The sequence below is a fragment of the Haliaeetus leucocephalus genome, unplaced genomic scaffold (genome assembly GCF_000737465.1).
Source record: "Haliaeetus leucocephalus isolate CR32 unplaced genomic scaffold, Haliaeetus_leucocephalus-4.0 Scaffold636, whole genome shotgun sequence".
Taxonomy (NCBI): Eukaryota; Metazoa; Chordata; class Aves; order Accipitriformes; family Accipitridae; genus Haliaeetus; species Haliaeetus leucocephalus.
In genome coordinates this window covers 455,162-472,334 of record NW_010973072.1, presented here as the reverse complement: position 1 = coordinate 472,334, position 17,173 = coordinate 455,162, and the positions used below count along the sequence as shown (strand labels likewise).

Here is a 17,173-nt window from a genome sequence, read left to right as displayed (position 1 = left end):
CCCCGTCCCACCCCTTCGGGATGGGACGGGGCTGACCCCCACGGCCTTCCCCGCCTCCCCTCCGTGGAGCCCTGTGCCCCGGCAAGGCTCACCCCAGCACCCAGAGGTGCTGCTGGCACAGGCGGGGGGGGGGGGGCCGCAGCTATGTACAGGGGCAGTGACAGCAAAGGGCTGTGCTCGGTGTGTACAAAATATACAACGGTAGTGTCCTTCATCTGCCGATTTTAACCCCGAACCCCCCCACGCCCGACTCCCACCCCCCACGTGAAAACACGACACCAGCCCCTACCCACCGCCGCCAGGAAACATGCACGTCTTTAAAAAAAGCCGGGCTGTGCCGAAATCGCGCCGGTGCGACACGCCGCATTGCATCCCCGGAGCGGTGAGCACGGGCCAGTCCTGCTGGGGAGGTGGGGAAGAGGCTGTGCGTGGGTTCTGGGGTCCGGTGGCGTGGGCAGGGAGGTCCGGCCCCCGCTCACGAGAGGCTCTGCTCGTCCTCCAGGTGAAGACGTGTCTGCTCGAAGAGAAGGGGCTGCGTGGGGCTGCCGGTGCCGCGGCCGGGGAGCATCTTGGTGAAGTCGGATGAGCCTGAGTGAGGAGAAGGTAAGTTCAGCCCCAAGAGTGCCAGCTCTGGGGTCAGACCCAGAGCCCAGGCAGGGTGCTCGGCCCTGGGGAGAGGGCAGCGTGGGCCAAGGAGACCATCACCCCTGCCACCCCCTCCTACCCTGGACTGACCGCAGGAGACGGAGCTGGAGCCCACAAGCTCCATCCCCTCTACCCCTGCTAAGCTGCAGGTTCAGCAAGCACCAGGAGTGGGACACAGGACACTAAGGGGACACACGCTCTGCCACCAGCCTGGGAGAAGCCAGCAGGAGCCTGGATGTTCATGGTGCTCATGAGGCAGCAGAGCCCTCACCCAGGAGCCCAGCAGAAGCTGGTGGGGAGGGCCGGGGTTTCTGCTGCCCTGCCTGGGGTCCTGGCACTGGGGGAGAGCAGGGTCCCCCTGTGGGGTGCAGGGATGGTGGTGCCAGGAATGGGAACAGAGCCAGGAAAAGGGCCAGCAGTGCCGGCTGGTTGGTTTGCTGCCCCCTCCCTCCCTGCCCCAACGGCCAGGATCAGTCCCATCCCCGCTCTCGCCTGGCTGCCAGCCTTCCCAGGAGGGGTCCTGCTGCCCCACACAACAGTGATGCGTAAGAAGAACAAGACGACGTACCAGCTTACTCCTCTATACCAATAGAGCAGGAATCAGGACCCAGTGCTGCCCAAGACAGGAGGGAGGAAGGCAGACAGAGAGGGAAGGAGACAATTAGAGAGGTACTCAGAACAGACTGCGACTCTACGGAAGAAAACAGGCTGCAACGACAACAGTCGGGGGTCAGGACAGCACAGCGTCCCATGGCCACACTTGCCAGCAAAGCATGGCACCCCACGGCCCTCCCCGCCGTGACACCACCCCACGGCAGAGGGGTGCCCACTGCCCCCCACATCGGCCCAGATGGTTCCCCTCCCTTGGCCGAAAGCAGGAGCGCGGTGTGGGGGCAGGCATGTGAGACCACTGTCACATAAACTGTTCCATTGAGCAGCTGCAGCCCAGAGAGGAGAAAGGAGGGGAAGGACAGAGACAAAAGGGTGAGGGAGGAGGAGAGAGAAGGTGGGGGGCAAGTTACCTCTGTGTTAGCCCCCCTCGCCCACAGCTCACTCTGCCCACTGGGAGGTAGCGGGAGCCCGTGCTCCAGGCAGGTGCGTTCCTGTCCCATCCCAAGGCTGCAGCATGCCACCCAGGCTGGGGAGGCTGCCCACGGTCAGGCACATGGTCCACAACCCTCCCAGGCCCCCAAACCGGAGCCGCAAGTGCAGCAGGTCAGCAGTGCACCTCTGACCCCAACGGCGCGGCCATTACCTGGCAGGTAGACGTCTACCGGAGGGTCGCTCTCCGACTGCGTCAGGCTCCTGTGCTCGCCGCAGCTGCTGTCCTGCAGGACGTCTTCAACAGAGGGTGGGCGGCTACCTAGAACCAGCCGAGAGCACAGAGCCCCTCAGTCCCCAGACCAGCTCTGCAGGGGCACGTGGCCAGGAGGACAGGTTGAGGTCTTCCAGGTGAGGAAGCTCCCCAGGCTCCCCCAGCCCCCCAGAGGTCTCAGGAGAGCCGGTCAGACTGGCCCAGGTCACAGTGCCAAAGGGTCAGCTCTGTTCACATGCAGGCTCATGCCCCAAAATGCACCCAGCACCCCCCTCCCACCCCATCTTCATGCCCTCTGGATGCTGAGCGAGCTCCAGAGACCCATCCGAAAGACATGGGGCACATCCTGCATGCCCAGTACTGCAGCCATGGTCTCACCAGGACCACACTGGTGCACGCAACCATCTCCCCCGCCTCAGCCATGCAAGGAGACAGCCCATGGTGTGGACAGCTCTACTTGTGTAGAGCTTACAGCAAGAAGAGATGCTTGGCAAATACACCAGGTAGATCTATTGATTTTGTTCCCTCACTTCCCAGGAGAGAACAGGGAAGTACTAGAGACCTGGTGAAGCACAGCAGCTCAGAGATGGGATTTCAGGGGCTAGATGTTTCTGAACTCATATGTCCAGTCCCCAGCTGTCCCCATCCCACCACAGCGGAGCTGGACAACAAGACAAGGTCTGGCTGCCCCCACGGCTGAGCGCACACTCACCCTGCTGCAGGGATGAGGCCTCCTCAATCTCTTCCCCTGCCACACTCTGTAAAAGAGGAACCGCACAGGTTACTTCTGTGGGCTGCAGGCCCTTGCTGCGCTTGTCTCCTGCTCTGGCGTTCTCCAAAGAGCTGCACGCAGGGCCACGCATCTCCCTGAGGGACCAAGGGGCCACGCATCAGTCCTGTGGCACCATGGGCCAGGATGGAGGGAGTTTACAGGCAACAACAGCAGGTGCTGAAAGCCCAGCAAGGCCCAGCTTCCACCCCTGCCCCAAACACTGGGCTCCTCGAAGAAGCTGGGGGAAGGTCAGCTCTGACATGGCTGCAGCCAAGTGGCTTTCCAACCCCCCAGCTCCCAAAGACTTGTTAGGGGCACAGGGAGCGGCTACGTCCTTCCCCATGGAGTCCTACGGGTAAAGGCAGCTGAGACCGTTGGCTCCAGGCCACTCATGCTAAGAAGCTCATCTTTGTCATGTCACTGAGGAAGCAATGGCCCTTCACAAGGCACCTCCACTGTCCCAGAAGAATCCCCCCCCAGAAGAGCTCTGGCTCAGAGCAGCTCCCCAGCACAGCACAGACTTACTTCTGGAGAGCTGGTCTCTCTCAGGACCAGTTCACCCCCGCTCAGTGCTGGCTGCGAGTCAGAGTCCTCGGAAAGCTTCTCTTCATCCTCCTCGTGGATTGGGGACGAGGGAGACCGTAGTGTGCTGCGACAAGAGAAACTCCATTTGCAAGGAGCCGCAGTGCTGCCAGCACCGCACACCCTGGTGGATTTGGTGGCAGTAGCTCAAGTTGTCACCACCCTTGCCTTGTCCCTCCACCAGCAGTGTAAGCCAACATGCATGAGCAGGAGCTCAAACTATTGAGCTAAATTCACCAGGGCCCTCCAGTAACAGCTACATGGAGAATAGCAGCAGCAGCCTTTCTGGGGCAGGCCCAAGTGGTGCAGAGCTCCAGCACAGTAACGCAACTTGGACAAATCTGCCTTTGCATGGAAAGCAAGAGGCCCAGGTCCCACGCTGCTCCTCACACCTGCATGGGCTCCCCTCCCAGAGGGAAATTTGGAATGGGGGACAGCGAGGAGTGCCAGGAACAAACCCAGTCTGACCCCACCTGTACAGCCCTGCAAGGGACACGTGAAGGGCACCTATGGTGGGCTGCCCACTCCAAGGCATCCACACCTACATTCTCCATCACAAGGCCAGTAGAGGAGGCTTCAGACAACTAAAGGATCTCATTCAGCATTTTGTGCTCTGAAATTCAGGTCACTTCTCACCCCATTCTTTTGTTCCTGGGAAACTCCATGGAAAGCTGAAATCCAACAAGGTTTGGATGTCAAATGCAAATTGAGGAACTAACTGCATTGGAAAGGAAACATTTCCATCCAAAGTCTGGATTAAATTCTTGTTGTTAAAAAACATCTTTCTTTTGGTGACAAAGCCAGCCCTTAAGGAGACACAAGATGGTAACCTCAGGCTGAACACAGGAGTGATGTCCCAATTCTCTCACTGGCATGAGTACCTGTTGGCCTCCTAAAATTCTGAGTTAGCAGTGCTACCAGTGATGAGACCAGCCAGAGCCCTCTCCTGGCTCCCAGTGTGTGTGGCCACAAGCCCTCAGGGCTTGCAAGAGGAGTGGACCCCTCCACCCCTGTGCTGACCTATCTGGAGACTTGCTCCGCTTCCCCTTTTGGTGGCTGCTCTCCACAACTCTGTCCATCCCAACAAGCGGTCGGCTCGCAGGCGGCATCCCATCCACCACACCAGAGTAGTTGATTTCATCATACAGCGGAGCTGACGGGATGGACGGGGAAACAGAGCGAAGGCCATTCAGCGCTTCCAGCAAGGAAATGGGCTCGTAGCCCGGAGGGATGTTGTCAGAGCTCTGTGGGTGAGAAAATGAGGAGCACGTTAAGAAACCCTCACCAGGCTGGAAGCCCCCCTAGAAGGGGAGGCCTCGCTGCAGCCCAGCCCTGCACCTCCCACACTGTGGTCCCAGACAGCCCATCCCCACAGCCACCTCTCCAGGGACCCTCAGCCTCCTTTCCCTGCAACAGCCACACATTCCCCTTTGGGTTGTAACGCTCATGATGTTCCAGGTAAGTTTCCAGAGCAATGCTTGAGAGACTGGGCATCTCAGCAAGCTGGAACATGGCTGGGCACCCCCCGCCGTACCTTCAAAAGCTGGGCAAGGAGGGTGAGAAAGCATGTTCCTAACAAAGCTGCTATAAAAAACATATGGATTCTTTTCCTAAAAGTTCCTCCAATGGTTCAGAGACCCTTCTAGCTCAATAAGCACCCTAGTTGTGCTTCCAGACCTGGTACACACAGCTGTTTCACAGCACCACCAGTGTCACTAAGAGAGAGACAAAGGAGGGGAGTACGTGTGCCCCAGGTGACAGCTGGTCCTTGGAGCCTACACCACTTTCACTTCTCCTATGGTCTCAGTCCTCTCAGCTGCTAACGCTGGCTCTCTGCACAGTCGCCTCTGCTAAAAGGTAGGAAAGGGATCACAAAATCACTGACCCTGTAAGGGCAGGGAGGGCAAAACTCCACCAATTCCCATTCCCTCTGTAACTCACTAAGCTGCCAGTCAAAGGGACCCTTGCAAAGCCATTAAACCAATACTGGTTTAACTCCAAAAATCCTCCTAATCATAAAGATCCTGTGGACTCAGAGGCAAGTGGGGTTTATGCTGCAACCCAGCAAGCCATAGGCAGCTCAGCCCAGCCAGCTGCAAACAAAGAGGCAAGACTGCAGCAGTTCAGGCTTACATTAAATTGAGCTGTTTCAGTCCTGTGTCCTCAGGGAGATGGTTCTATGTTGTACCTAAGATGGCGTATTGCTGCTAAGCCTGACCATGAACTCCTGTAGCTTCTCTGTGCCTGATCTCCCAATCACACAGCTGCAGTTGAGCCTGCCCAGCAACCTGTTCCAACAAAGCCATTAATTTGGTGGGAGTTGACTGTTGAACTGACCACTTGTGGTCACAGAAGGAGCTAGATCTGATGGGGAGGAAAGAACAAGTGGCAGCTGGGGTCAAGCATCAACCCGCATCCCCCAAGTATTGGTCTTGTGATGGTTATGAGCTTGCGCTGAAGACCATAGCTGGTGATTGCAAGATAACCAAGTCAGCAGAACAAGGAATCAGTTCACAGTTGCTGCTACCTGTAGGCGGTGGGGCCAAAAGCTATCTCCACAAAAACATTTCATTTCCAGACAGCAGCTCAGAGGTGCTATTTTGTGGATGGAAAAGTCAGGGAGACAAAACCCCCTAGCTTCTGTTTGGGACATTTTCTCCTGACTGTGTAGACTAAGGCCTGAGGGTTCAAAAGCTGCTCATTTTGGTTCGCTGTGGTGAAAGTTCAGGGTCTGCAACCCAGCTCAAAGGCTGGAGGACGATTTCTCAGCCAGTGGCTACAACACCCTTGCTGCAAGTTACTGAGCTTTTAAACAACCCTAAGAGACACAGCTCTTTCCTGGGACACTTACCACTACACCACCCATAGAGCCCACTGCTCCAGCAGTACTGCTAGTCGGTGTAGGAGGCTTGCAGAAAGCCAGGATCGTGCCAAGCTTGCAGTAGCCTGATTACCTGAACCCAGCCTCAGGTTTTCTCCAGACCTGACAAGCACAGCAAGCCACATTCCTCGTAAGGCCAAGAACCTAGGCCGGCTTGAGCAAAAGAAAACTGCAGCCTCCTTGACACCAATGACAGCTGCCTTTGATGGGAGTACACAAAGAGCGCACAAACAGACCTTTCCTGGCCTGGGCCCCCCCCTCATCTTTCCCATTCCCAGCTCCTGGTCCCCCACAATTGCCATTCATCCTGTCCCCAGCACAGTGTTCCAGTTACACACTCGCACACCAGCTCTGAGAATCCCCCAACAAAACAAGCTCCATCCTTCCTGGGTCTGTAAAAGCAAAACAGCCCATTGCAGCCAGTGTTCCTGAATACAAGACCTGGTCCAACTGTGTCTATTTGTCTACCTCTACATCCCAGCACTGGGATGTAAACCACAATAAGATGTGCCCAGGCCAAACTGCCAAGGGGATGAGAAAGTGCAAGGAAGCTTTTGGGTGAGCCAAGGGGACAGCAGCTTGCCCACAGTCCTACAAAGCTATGAAAATGTCTTGGCTAGGAACTATAAAGCAGCCAGGCTCAGGACCTGGGGACAGTCCCTAAGAGTCAGCATCAGACCCCTGTGGCAAGCTGCTTCCACCTTGCTTATTACTCCGCACGCGAACCAGAGGTTAGTGATCATCCATGCAGGGTGTGAGCATCTCACCACTAACATGGAGGCAGTACATGGAGTGTCGCAGCCCGTGCAGGGGCACAAGTCAAACCCAGCGTGTTAGCAAGCCCTTGCATGTGTAACGCTTCCACGTGCTAGTGACACCGCTGGCTAAGAATTGCCATAGGAGCAAATACAACCAAATCCACTTACTGTTTCCCTTCTAGGTTTCCTGCTGGGCAGTGAGACAGTGCTCACTTTAAGGGGTTTAAAGGGACACTGTCAAGAGAAAACCATGTTTTAAAGAAGTTGTTTCTTGAGATTAGTGACACGAAGAGACACACAGCATCTCCTCACCTCGCTCCAGGTGACAGCACCTGTCTCCTCTACACACCACACTCTGCTTCACAACAACCCTCGGGTTTTCTCCCCTGCTCTATTTCTTAGCCCCAGTTGAAGGCAGCAGGGCTATAACGCTGAAGAGGACAGATGGATTAAACCAGGCTTTTTCTGTGACAGTATCTTTCTCTTCCCATGAAGTCTGTAAGATGATCTAGATGAAGATCTCCCTCTCCTCACTCTGATCTCATGTGTCTTGCCAGAGTCAGCTGTGCAACAGCACTGCTCAGGCAATGAGCTGCTGCCCTCACCACACCAAGGATGTGTGACCTGGCCCCAAGGCCGCCAGCACCACACTTTCCATCCCACGCTCCCTCAGCTGCCTGCTGAGACCCTGATCACTGAGGGAGGCTGACACAAAGAGGCCTTTCTGCTACCGTGCTGGGAACCCCAATGCCAAAGGCATTTCATCAGAGCGTGCTGCCACGCAGATGTGCGTGCAAGTCAAACTGTAATCCCCCCCATTTTCCCAGCTCCCACCCTGTCATGCCCAGACTCTGCCACTTTTCTGCTGGGACAGGCCCCAAGAAACCTTCTCAGACTGAGGTTTCTGTGGGTTTGTTTCCTCCAAAAGACAGGAGGGCACTTGGCTAAAACCAGTCGTATTATTAACCCACAAGAGAAGAGATCCTGGCTGTCTAGCAAGGTTGACAAGAGAGGCTGCACTGCTCAGGAAGACCTTGCTCCAAGGTCTGAGCACACCTCCTGAGACCCCAGGGATGCCAGCCATCAGGCCAAGCAACTCGTGCGCACACACAAGCTGCCTGCTCAGGCTGAGACCAGCACCCAGGCTTTGTACACAGGGTTGTGAGGTACTTACAGAGTGCTCATCATGGTCAACACTCTGTGCCAAGACAGGGCTGAATGACACTGGCGACAGAGCCCCCGGCTTCTTCCTCACAGCCCGGATCTGCAGCAGGGCACGGAAGGCTAGGAGAGAACAGTAGGCAGGTGAGCACATGGCCACGCAGGACCAGGCCATGCCAGCTGCATGCCAGAGCTCCTTGGCTTGCTGCAGACACACTGTCGGTATGGGGGAACTCCCTGTGTGCATGGGGAGCAGGGCCATGGAGCATACCAAAGCCAAGTGCTGTGGGCTAGCTTCTAGTCAATTGATCTAGACAAGAAAGAGATCTGCTGGCCGAAAAAGGCTGGGTACATGCAGGCCTTGCGGAGAACAGGCACTGCCTGCCCTGCTACACTCATGTGCAGAGGTGCTTTGGGCCTGATACTGTACAACACAGTAAGAAAAACATGAGCTCAGCCCTGGGCAGTGCACTGCAATAGCTGCGAACCCAGCCAGAGGGTTAGTGGCTATACTCCTGTCTCCAGCAGAGTGATCCCTTGGTCCTCCCACCACAACAGCTTTGATCTCCACTCCCTGCCCACAGTCCCATTTTCTATCTGCAGATCTTTAATATTGTTAGTTCCTCTGTGCCAAGGGCGCATAGGAATGAGCCAGACATCTGTTCTGATGCAGCTGTAAGAACTTGCTCACACATAAGGAAAAGCCTAGGCATTTCTCTAGTTCTTATTGCACCCAGCTGCTTGCAAGATCAGCGTAGAGCCGGAGGACAGAGGTGCAAATCTATCCTTGCTGCCTCTGCACTCCCCAGAAGCAGATTCCCAGGAAGTCTTCCATGGGGGCACTTTCCAAACAAATACAACCTACTCTGCTGCAGCACGCAGATGACATAATGCTGTTCCTGTGTTTTAAGTTGTGCTACTTACAGTCAAAGCTGTCTGGCACTTCCTCTGATAAGATCTTCCTTTTGGTTACTGTATCTTTGCCAAGTTTGAACTGTTTAGACTTAATTTCTCAGGCCAAACATCTGTCTTAAACTCTTTTTTCTTTTCCTGAGAAGTATCCATTAGAAACAATCAAATACCTCAGAGACCAAGCACAGGGTGAAACACACAATCTATTCCAGCAAAAACATAGGCATTTTCTCAAGAGACTCCTGTGCCTCTGTGCTATTGAGAAAGGACATGGAATTCAGCAAGTGCTGTCTGAGTGTCAGAACAGGTATTTTTTTCCATCTTTTGGGAGCTGAGCAATGCAGGGGTTAAGCAGATCCTCCTAACGCTCTTGGCAAAGCAAAAGATTCCAAATTGACTGTTATCTCTGCCTCCCTGGTGAAGTCAAAGTAGGGTTGTCAGAGGGGAAAAAAAAAAAAGAAAATCACACAAAGTACTTGGGCAGCCCTCTGGTGAGGCTGGCTGCTGTTTCAGTCAGATGCTCTCAGGACAAACCACCCCCCTCCTTTGGGGGATTTTCTATCATCTTCACCGAAACACAAGAACTGCCTACATGGCACGGCTCAGAGCACCTGCACCTCCAGATCCATCCCAGGGAGAGGCCAAGTGGCCAGGGAGGCACTGGACAAAGGGCCATTCTCCCATGTGCTCTCCTCCTTCCCTGTTTAAGGACAGTTATTTTAGGTGCCAGGAATCTCCAGATGCCAGTGAGAACAGTAGCATGTTTGATGCTGAGCCTTGGGGTAGGGTATATAAAATACACGATGCCTCTCGCAGCCTGTACTGACTTAACAGGAGCCTAGGAAGGAGAAAGATGCCCTTGTTTCCTGGGCACATACTCACGCAGCCTGCAGATGGGGCAGTTGTTGGCCTGGTACCGCAGGGTGTCAGCACAGGAATTGCAGAGACAGAGGTGTCTGCAGGGCAGAATGAGGGTGTCGCGGAGGTCAGACAGGCAAACCACACACTCGTTGCTGTTGTCGCTGTTCTCGTCATCTGAAGGCTGCAATGAGAGGCAAGATGTTGTCATGTGAATGGAAAGGGCCATGCCAAACTGCCAAGGGACTCTGGAGCCTGGGAAAATTTCCCACCCAAAAGTCTCTGAGAGAGCTGGCATCCTCTTTCCACAGCTCTCAGCAGAGTGTTTCTCAAGGAGAGCAAGCTCCAGCCCACACAGCCCTGCTATGGACACTCCTTCCTCTCAGGGCTCTGCTCTGTGCTCACGAAAGGCCAGAGACCAGAGCACTATACTGTGAATTCGTAGCATTGCTGTGCTTCCCCAGAGCTAGGCTGTGTGCTGAGGGGAGCCCCTTTGGGGTAGGGATGCCCTTGGCTGACGGGAACCAACAACAAGCTCCTGCCTGCCAGCCTGGTGGCTCCTAGGGTCAGCAGGGAAGCAGGCCCTTTGGCAGTCTGGCCTTTCTGCCCCATGTCCACAGGGAGAGAGCAGCCCCCAAAGGAGGAGGCACAAAACTGAGGCAGGCAGCAAGTCAGGCTGCCCCTGGGCTGGACAGAAGGAGGCACTCCAGCCATGCCTAGCCCAGTTTCCACAGGTCCTCTGAACAAGTGATGGAGTGAGTGGTTCTCCTGCCACAGCATCTCTACCAGGCTCCTCTGCTGGCACAAGTGTCGATGCAGCTGCAGGAGAACCAGCCTGGGATGCTCACCTGCTCACAGCTACCCTGGTAAAAAGGTCAGTGTGAACCCATTCAACATGAACATGCACCACACTAATCTTTCAGTCACTCAGAGCCCCACAAATTGGATTACAGCCACCAAGCTGTTGCTGGGAGGAGAAAGCCACTCTCCAACCACAAGAGCTCTCTTCACTGACACCCGAGAACCCCAGTCTCCCCACCAATGCCACAGAAGTTATGCCAGAGCCCACCAAACTGATGACCCAGCATGGGCCACCCTCCACCTTCGCCTGGTCCCACTTCACAAGGCCCCTTTGTTTACCAGGGCTAAAACATGCTAGACCACAGGCAACCTTGGTGTAAACAGCAATATACAGCATCTGCTGCTGCCACATCTGCACCCAGCCTCCTGACTATGCCAGCAAAAGGCTGCAAGCCTGTCTGCCCCGTCACATGCACTCCTCATCTATTTTGGGAGGTAGGGAGGGCAGACTTTTTGCTTTCCCATTCATATGGTTTGCTAAGTATACTAGGAAGAACAAAAATGGCTCCAGGCCACTTGTCTGATGGGCCACAAATGTGTGATTGCTGGATCAAGAGAATCATCACAAGACCCTGGAGGATCCGAACAGAAGCCTTCAATCCTCTTAAATAGATCCTGTGCAAGAAAAATCTTTGAAAAGACTTCTCCCTCCTGCCTCTTCAGGTGCTACCTGTTGGAACAGACAGATAGAGATCACAGGATGCTTTGGGCAGGACACTGCATTGCTTGGAGAGGAAATCCTGCTTGTCTTGCTCTGTGGCTACTCCTCTGTTTGCAAATCACGCACTACATGCACCAGAGCCATCTGATCCTCAGGCCAGCACTTGGTACATTCTGCAGCCCAGGTGGCAGCAAAGGGCAGCTCTTCGTAAGGCTAAAGCAAATATAAAGCAGTCCCATAATCTGCATGGGGCTGTGCAGCAAGCTGGGATTCAGCAGAAGGTCCTGCCTAAAGATGGGCAATGTTTCTGGTTATAGCATTTGCATATGCACCTCTTAGTGATGCTGTGCTCCCTCTTGTTGGGGAATGCAGGCTGCTCTCTGGACACCGGCAAGCCCTAGGAGAGCTCAGTTCCCTGCAACACTACAGGACCATGTGGTCCCCCCCTAAACAGGAGAACATAAAGGAACCACAGGAGCAAAGAACAGACACCATGCATGACTGCCTTGACTGCAGAGAGGCAGCGACACTGTCCCACGGCTGTCTCTACAAGCCTTAAAAAATCAGTGCTCTGAAACACCCACGGGGCACTGATGCCCTTCTCTCCCAGCAATCCCAGCCTCAGGGAACATCCTCCAGAGTCTCACACTATCTAAAATTATCTCAGCACAACTCCACTGACTGTTTGGGCCTTACAACAGTGAAGACTTGTGATCCTTGGGCTTCTTCAGTGCCTGCAGGAATGACACACACTTGACAGTCATTCTGGGAAGCACCTACACATTGCCCTGCCAAGCCCCATAGTTAAGCTCAAAAGCAGGAGCCTCCTGAGCACCTTTACCTTGGTCTCTTGGTTGTTTTTGTTCTCAATGCCGTAGATCTCCTGAAGCAGATAGCTCACCCGGTCAACCTAGGGAAGAAGACAACAGTTGGAGTGCCAGCTGCTCTGTTATTGCTGTTTCGTGATCACCTCCCCCCTCCCCATGTCAAATGGCCACGTTACACCCACAACAGCCAGCTCCCCTATATCTACACGAAAAAGTTAACAGAAACAAGTATCGCAAAGGAGAGCTGGGAAAATGAGTCTCTCCTTGCTCAAAAAGTGGTGCCCATCCTGTCTGGTCTGAGCAGGGAGCCCAACTGGCCACTTTTGCCACTATCAAAATCATCTAAAAAACAAATGCTCTGCTTGTCTCAGAGATCAAGAGGGAACGTGCACCCATAGATTAAATAAGCCAGAGGCAATCAGCCTTCCACAGTCCTTTCCTTCTGTGAAGTACTGCTTAACTTTAACCAAGATGAACTTCCACCCATCTTTGTAACCTCAGCAGAGGTGCTGGGCCAACAGCTCGTTACTGGCATATCACGGCTGCACATCACTTCCCTGTTCATCACCTGGGAGCATAAGTTCAAGCTACTGAAGAGAGACAAACCATCTCCCTTAGCATGAGAAGCACTCAAGGGACAACCCTACATTAGTGCAGTGTCATTTATTACCATCCCTAGGCCCTTGGTGGCATCTCTAAATTGGGGTGTGTGGTGGCAGAAAGTGCTCTAGGCACAGATGGAAGTTGCTCACAGCCCCAAACCTGGGGCATACTCCTCCAAGCCATGCCTTTATGCAAATGCTGGCACCTGCCTGCAAACTCACTCAAGCAGCTGAATTAAAGCACTAAGGCAGGAAAGGCTGACAGTTCAAGTGCCAGCAAGGCAAGTCCCCTCTGCACTGCGGGATGTTCTCCCCTGTTCCTTAGCTTAGCCAGCAAGTACAGCGCAAGACTTTCACAGCTGTGAGGAACAGCTTCTACAAGGATGCACACAGATACCAGTCCCCCGAGATTTGGTGCTACACAGCAGCTTCCCCAGAGCAGGGCATGCTCCTCTGCACAAAACCCCACAAGAGGTAAAATGGTGAAGGGGCTGCAAGGTATCAAACTGACACATCTTGCAAATAGGGGAAGGAAACGCTTTCCCGACATCCTGTAACTGTCCATTTGATGCCATGCAGTGAAGCCAAGCCACCGGGAGCCCAGTACTTCAACAGCTCATCAACCCCAGGGCTTTTGGCATTTCCACATATAATTGGCCTCTCTCCTCTCCTTTTGTCAGGCCAGGTGCTCAGAAAAGCAATGGCTTTGCCATGGGATTTCAGTGCTGCAGAAGATGTCACATGCCAAGATGGGTGCAGGAGCTAGTCCTGCCCGTTAGCCAGTTCAGAAATGCTCTGAGCTGGGACGCAGCAGCTTTAACAAACTAATTCCAGAGCCTCCCCATTTAACTCAGCATGCAGCTTACAGACAATCTGTTCTAGGCCTGCATTTCATGGCAATGAGGTCAGCTGTTGGACTGCTGAGCAAAATCCTCTGCAGCAGCTCACAACTCACCCAGGAAGTTTGGGAACAATTACGTGGGAGATGTCCTTTTGTAACTTGACATTTCAAAGAGAGTCTTGTTACAGCATCCTGACTCCTCAGGGAATCATCATGAGTGATAGTGAGTGCAGAAGTGGTCAGCTCAAAGCAAAGAAGAGGTCAGGAAGGAAGAGACCAAACGTTCTGCGTTTGTTTTAACTGCTTGCCTCTAAAAACCCCAAGAAGCTCATGTCCCAGTAGGAAAAGGGTGAGCAGTGCAACATGGCTCTTACTAGAAAGATCTCTAGGTTTTAAAAGAGTAGGAGTAAATAAGGAGTAGGTGATTGTGCTCAATGCAGTTCACCTCCACGTTTCTCCAACCCATCCCACACCACGTCATCCTTCCAAAGGCTTCTGTTGCTATATACAGCCTCAGCTGATGCACACAGGAGCCACTGGCCAAGTCCAGGTCATGTTTTTCTGCCGATCCATCTGTTTGTATTCATCCATGCTGAATTTCTTTAAACAGGTTGGTACATACATTATAACTGATCTCAGCTGACAGAACAAAGCAGTTCAGCTCATTAGCTGCTGCTTCCTGCTCCCAAAGAGCTTTAGAGATCGATGCACACAAAAGGTACCCAGCAATCCAGGCAATGGCAAGGAGGGGAAGGCAAAAGAAAAGCAGTGATGGGGAAGAATGTACAATGTTATACAGATGGTTTACTCCAGACATATACTCTATACCTCTGCTCTATGCTCTCATGGGTGCAGATGCTATCTCAGTTTCAGTGGTACTGTGTGTTCTTCTAGCAAGAGCTTCCTTCTATTTTAAAAGCCATAGGAGAGAACATATAAGCATTACATTTTACAAACTGCCAATAAAAAAAAATTACCCACAACCAAACACTGAGTGGGAAGATACATGCTCTGCCAGTAAAGACAGACAAGCACACACTGTTTCACTGCAGGAGTCAGCTAACCATACTGTGGTAGGGTGGGAACTTCCCTAGAGAGCACTTCCAGCAAGACAGCCCTCCATTTGGGGAGTCCAGAGTGCTAAATGGAGAATGCTACACACACTGCGCTAGTGTGCACAGTAACCCAACACCAGCTCAAGAGAGCTCACAGCCATGTAAGCACTTTAAAAAAAAAAAAAAAAATCCCCCCCCCCAAACCCACAAGCAAAAAAAATGAGGGGCTTTTAATCAGCTCACGAACGCTATTCTCTGATCAGAAGAATATATGAGAAAGACGCACCACTAGCATCACACTGCTCTGCTCCCTTAGCGCTCAGGCAGCCTCTTGCACAGCACACAAGCTCTCCCTTCATGGGATGTTCCCATTACAAACCTGCCTTCACATGCTCAATAGACACCTTCTGAAATAGTCTCTGTCTCTCTATATTAAAAATACCTGTGGGACCCAGATCGATCAGCTAGCCAGTAGATCATGCTGCAACACAGCCAAGTTAAGCACCAAGGAAGGGAGGGGAATGCAGGTCAGTCTAGGACACACAGGGCTCAGAATAGACATCAGGCTGGAGGGGCAAGTAACTCACCACTAGCACTGGGATAAAGCTCTGGCAGCGAGGGCTAATATTGCTGTCACTAGGCATGAGCAAGTCTGAAGGACAAGCCATGAGTCTCTGCACAGCATTGGCAAGGCAGATAGTGAATTACCAAATGTGATTTTGGTATATGATTAACCGATACTTTTTAGTGACTCTTTTCTGACCTGGGGACTGGAAGGAACATCTTAGAGCAGTAAGTGTCTAATCAAGGCACTTAATTACCTTCTTGGTAGTAAAAGCCTTTTTAATTCAGATTAGAAAACACTAGCCATCAATCGCAAGCAGCTGAAGTCAAATACACTTAAAGCAGAAACAGCACACATCTAAAGGTGAAGGATTGACCACCAAAATCTCATCTCTTTCTCCAAGGCATTTTAAACTGATCCTTGCAGCAGGATCACTACCATATTGCCTTTCAGAAGCTGAAATTCTTGGCAATCTTAGCAGTTTGCAGTTGCTTATGTATTTCTCTCTATGCAAGACTGGATGCAAGTTCAAACTTGGTAAGGCACTACACAGCTTCTGTGCATCACACCACACCAGAACGGGCTAAAAAAGGGCTACAGATCCCTGATGTTTCCCTGTTTGCCAGTCTTCCTTCTTGCCTTCCCCTCATAATGTGTGCAGTCTGGTACATAAACAACAGCTTCAAAGCAAGACCATGTCTGTGACTGCTAAGTACCAGGCTACTTGTAGGGGACAGGCAAGATGAGCCAAAAGGTCTCAGGCCCTGGGGCTGCTCCAGAGATACCATAGGCACGACAAGGAAGCTTGTGCAGGGAGAAGACAGTCCCCTAGTATCTTAACGCGCGTGCACACACACACACACGGAAAGCTAACAGTTTTCAGCCTCCACGTAGGACACTGGGAGCCTGTAAAGATATCCTTCCACACCACAAAACACAGAACCTAAGGAGATCAGGCAGTCTCAATGAACAGACATGCTTCACACTACTTAACACGTGTCAATGAACAGACATGCTTCACACTACTTAATACATACAGCACTTAAGCTCAGTTATGCAAACGTAATTTACTTGCACCTATACACACATGGAAGCATCAGTACTGTGCTTTGCCAGTTTTGTATTCAAATGCCAAATGCCAGCAAGACAGGAACGTATAGGGAGGACTGGATCAATACAAAATGCCTGCCTCCCAGAGGAGCACAGAGACCTGCACCATTGCTCTGCCAGTCCCACGCTGCCTTATTTGTTCCCCCAACACACATCTGGTTGTGCAACAAACAACCCAAAGTTAAGGGTTGCCAGCAGCTCACCGCCTTTGCTTGTGATATCTGAGCTAACAAGGTGTGGTCTCAGGCTCTCGGTGAGCTAACACTGAAGGTTCCCACTGGGTACAGTTGGGCACCTGTGGGACACCAGCAAATATCTTTAATCAAGCAGTAGACAGGAAACAGGTACTTACGATCTGCTTCTGTTTTAACGGCTTCACGGAAAAACTGCCATCAACGTGCTAGCAGGAAAAAAAGGAAATGCATTAAATAGTTGAAGTGTACCAATTAAAACAGACTCATGATCAAAGTTGGTGTCTGCTAGCTAAGGGGACGGTGGCATACGTATAACCAGGACAGCCTGAATGGCAATCATTCCCAGCAGAGTTAGTGGAACAGGGTATCGGAGTGCTCCTTGTCTGCTCCAGTGCAGAGCTAGATGGACTTGGCTCAAGTTAAACCTGGCTGAAGTGGGTGAGAGCAAACACAAAAATCCCCTGACACATTGAATGCTTTCAGACATTGGAATAGGCTGTCCAGGGAAGTAGTTGAATCACCATCCCTGGAGGTATTCAAAAAGCGCATAGACGGGGTACGCCATAACATGGT

General features: G+C 52.6%; 2 protein-coding genes across 2 annotated transcripts in view; both read right to left on the bottom strand.

Annotated features, from left to right (window-relative positions):
- NUDT16L1 (nudix (nucleoside diphosphate linked moiety X)-type motif 16-like 1) overlaps positions 1-355 on the bottom strand; it is a 3,568-nt gene extending 3,213 nt beyond the window's left edge. The window contains exon 1 of the mRNA XM_010578370.1: positions 294-355. The gene's annotated coding sequence lies outside the window, so the exon portion shown is untranslated. The remainder of the gene's footprint in view (positions 1-293) is intronic.
- Positions 356-459: 104 nt separating this feature from the next.
- Positions 460-17,173, bottom strand: part of MGRN1 (mahogunin ring finger 1, E3 ubiquitin protein ligase) — a 56,458-nt gene continuing 39,744 nt past the window's right edge. Inside the window, exons 8-16 of the mRNA XM_010578371.1 lie at positions 16,759-16,806; positions 12,248-12,316; positions 9,909-10,068; positions 8,128-8,237; positions 4,335-4,558; positions 3,258-3,381; positions 2,673-2,718; positions 1,901-2,008; positions 460-588 (exon numbers count right to left, since the gene is read on the bottom strand). Of these exons, the coding sequence (XP_010576673.1) occupies positions 476-588; positions 1,901-2,008; positions 2,673-2,718; positions 3,258-3,381; positions 4,335-4,558; positions 8,128-8,237; positions 9,909-10,068; positions 12,248-12,316; positions 16,759-16,806 (1,002 nt within the window). The 3' untranslated portion in view covers positions 460-475. The remainder of the gene's footprint in view (positions 589-1,900; positions 2,009-2,672; positions 2,719-3,257; positions 3,382-4,334; positions 4,559-8,127; positions 8,238-9,908; positions 10,069-12,247; positions 12,317-16,758; positions 16,807-17,173) is intronic.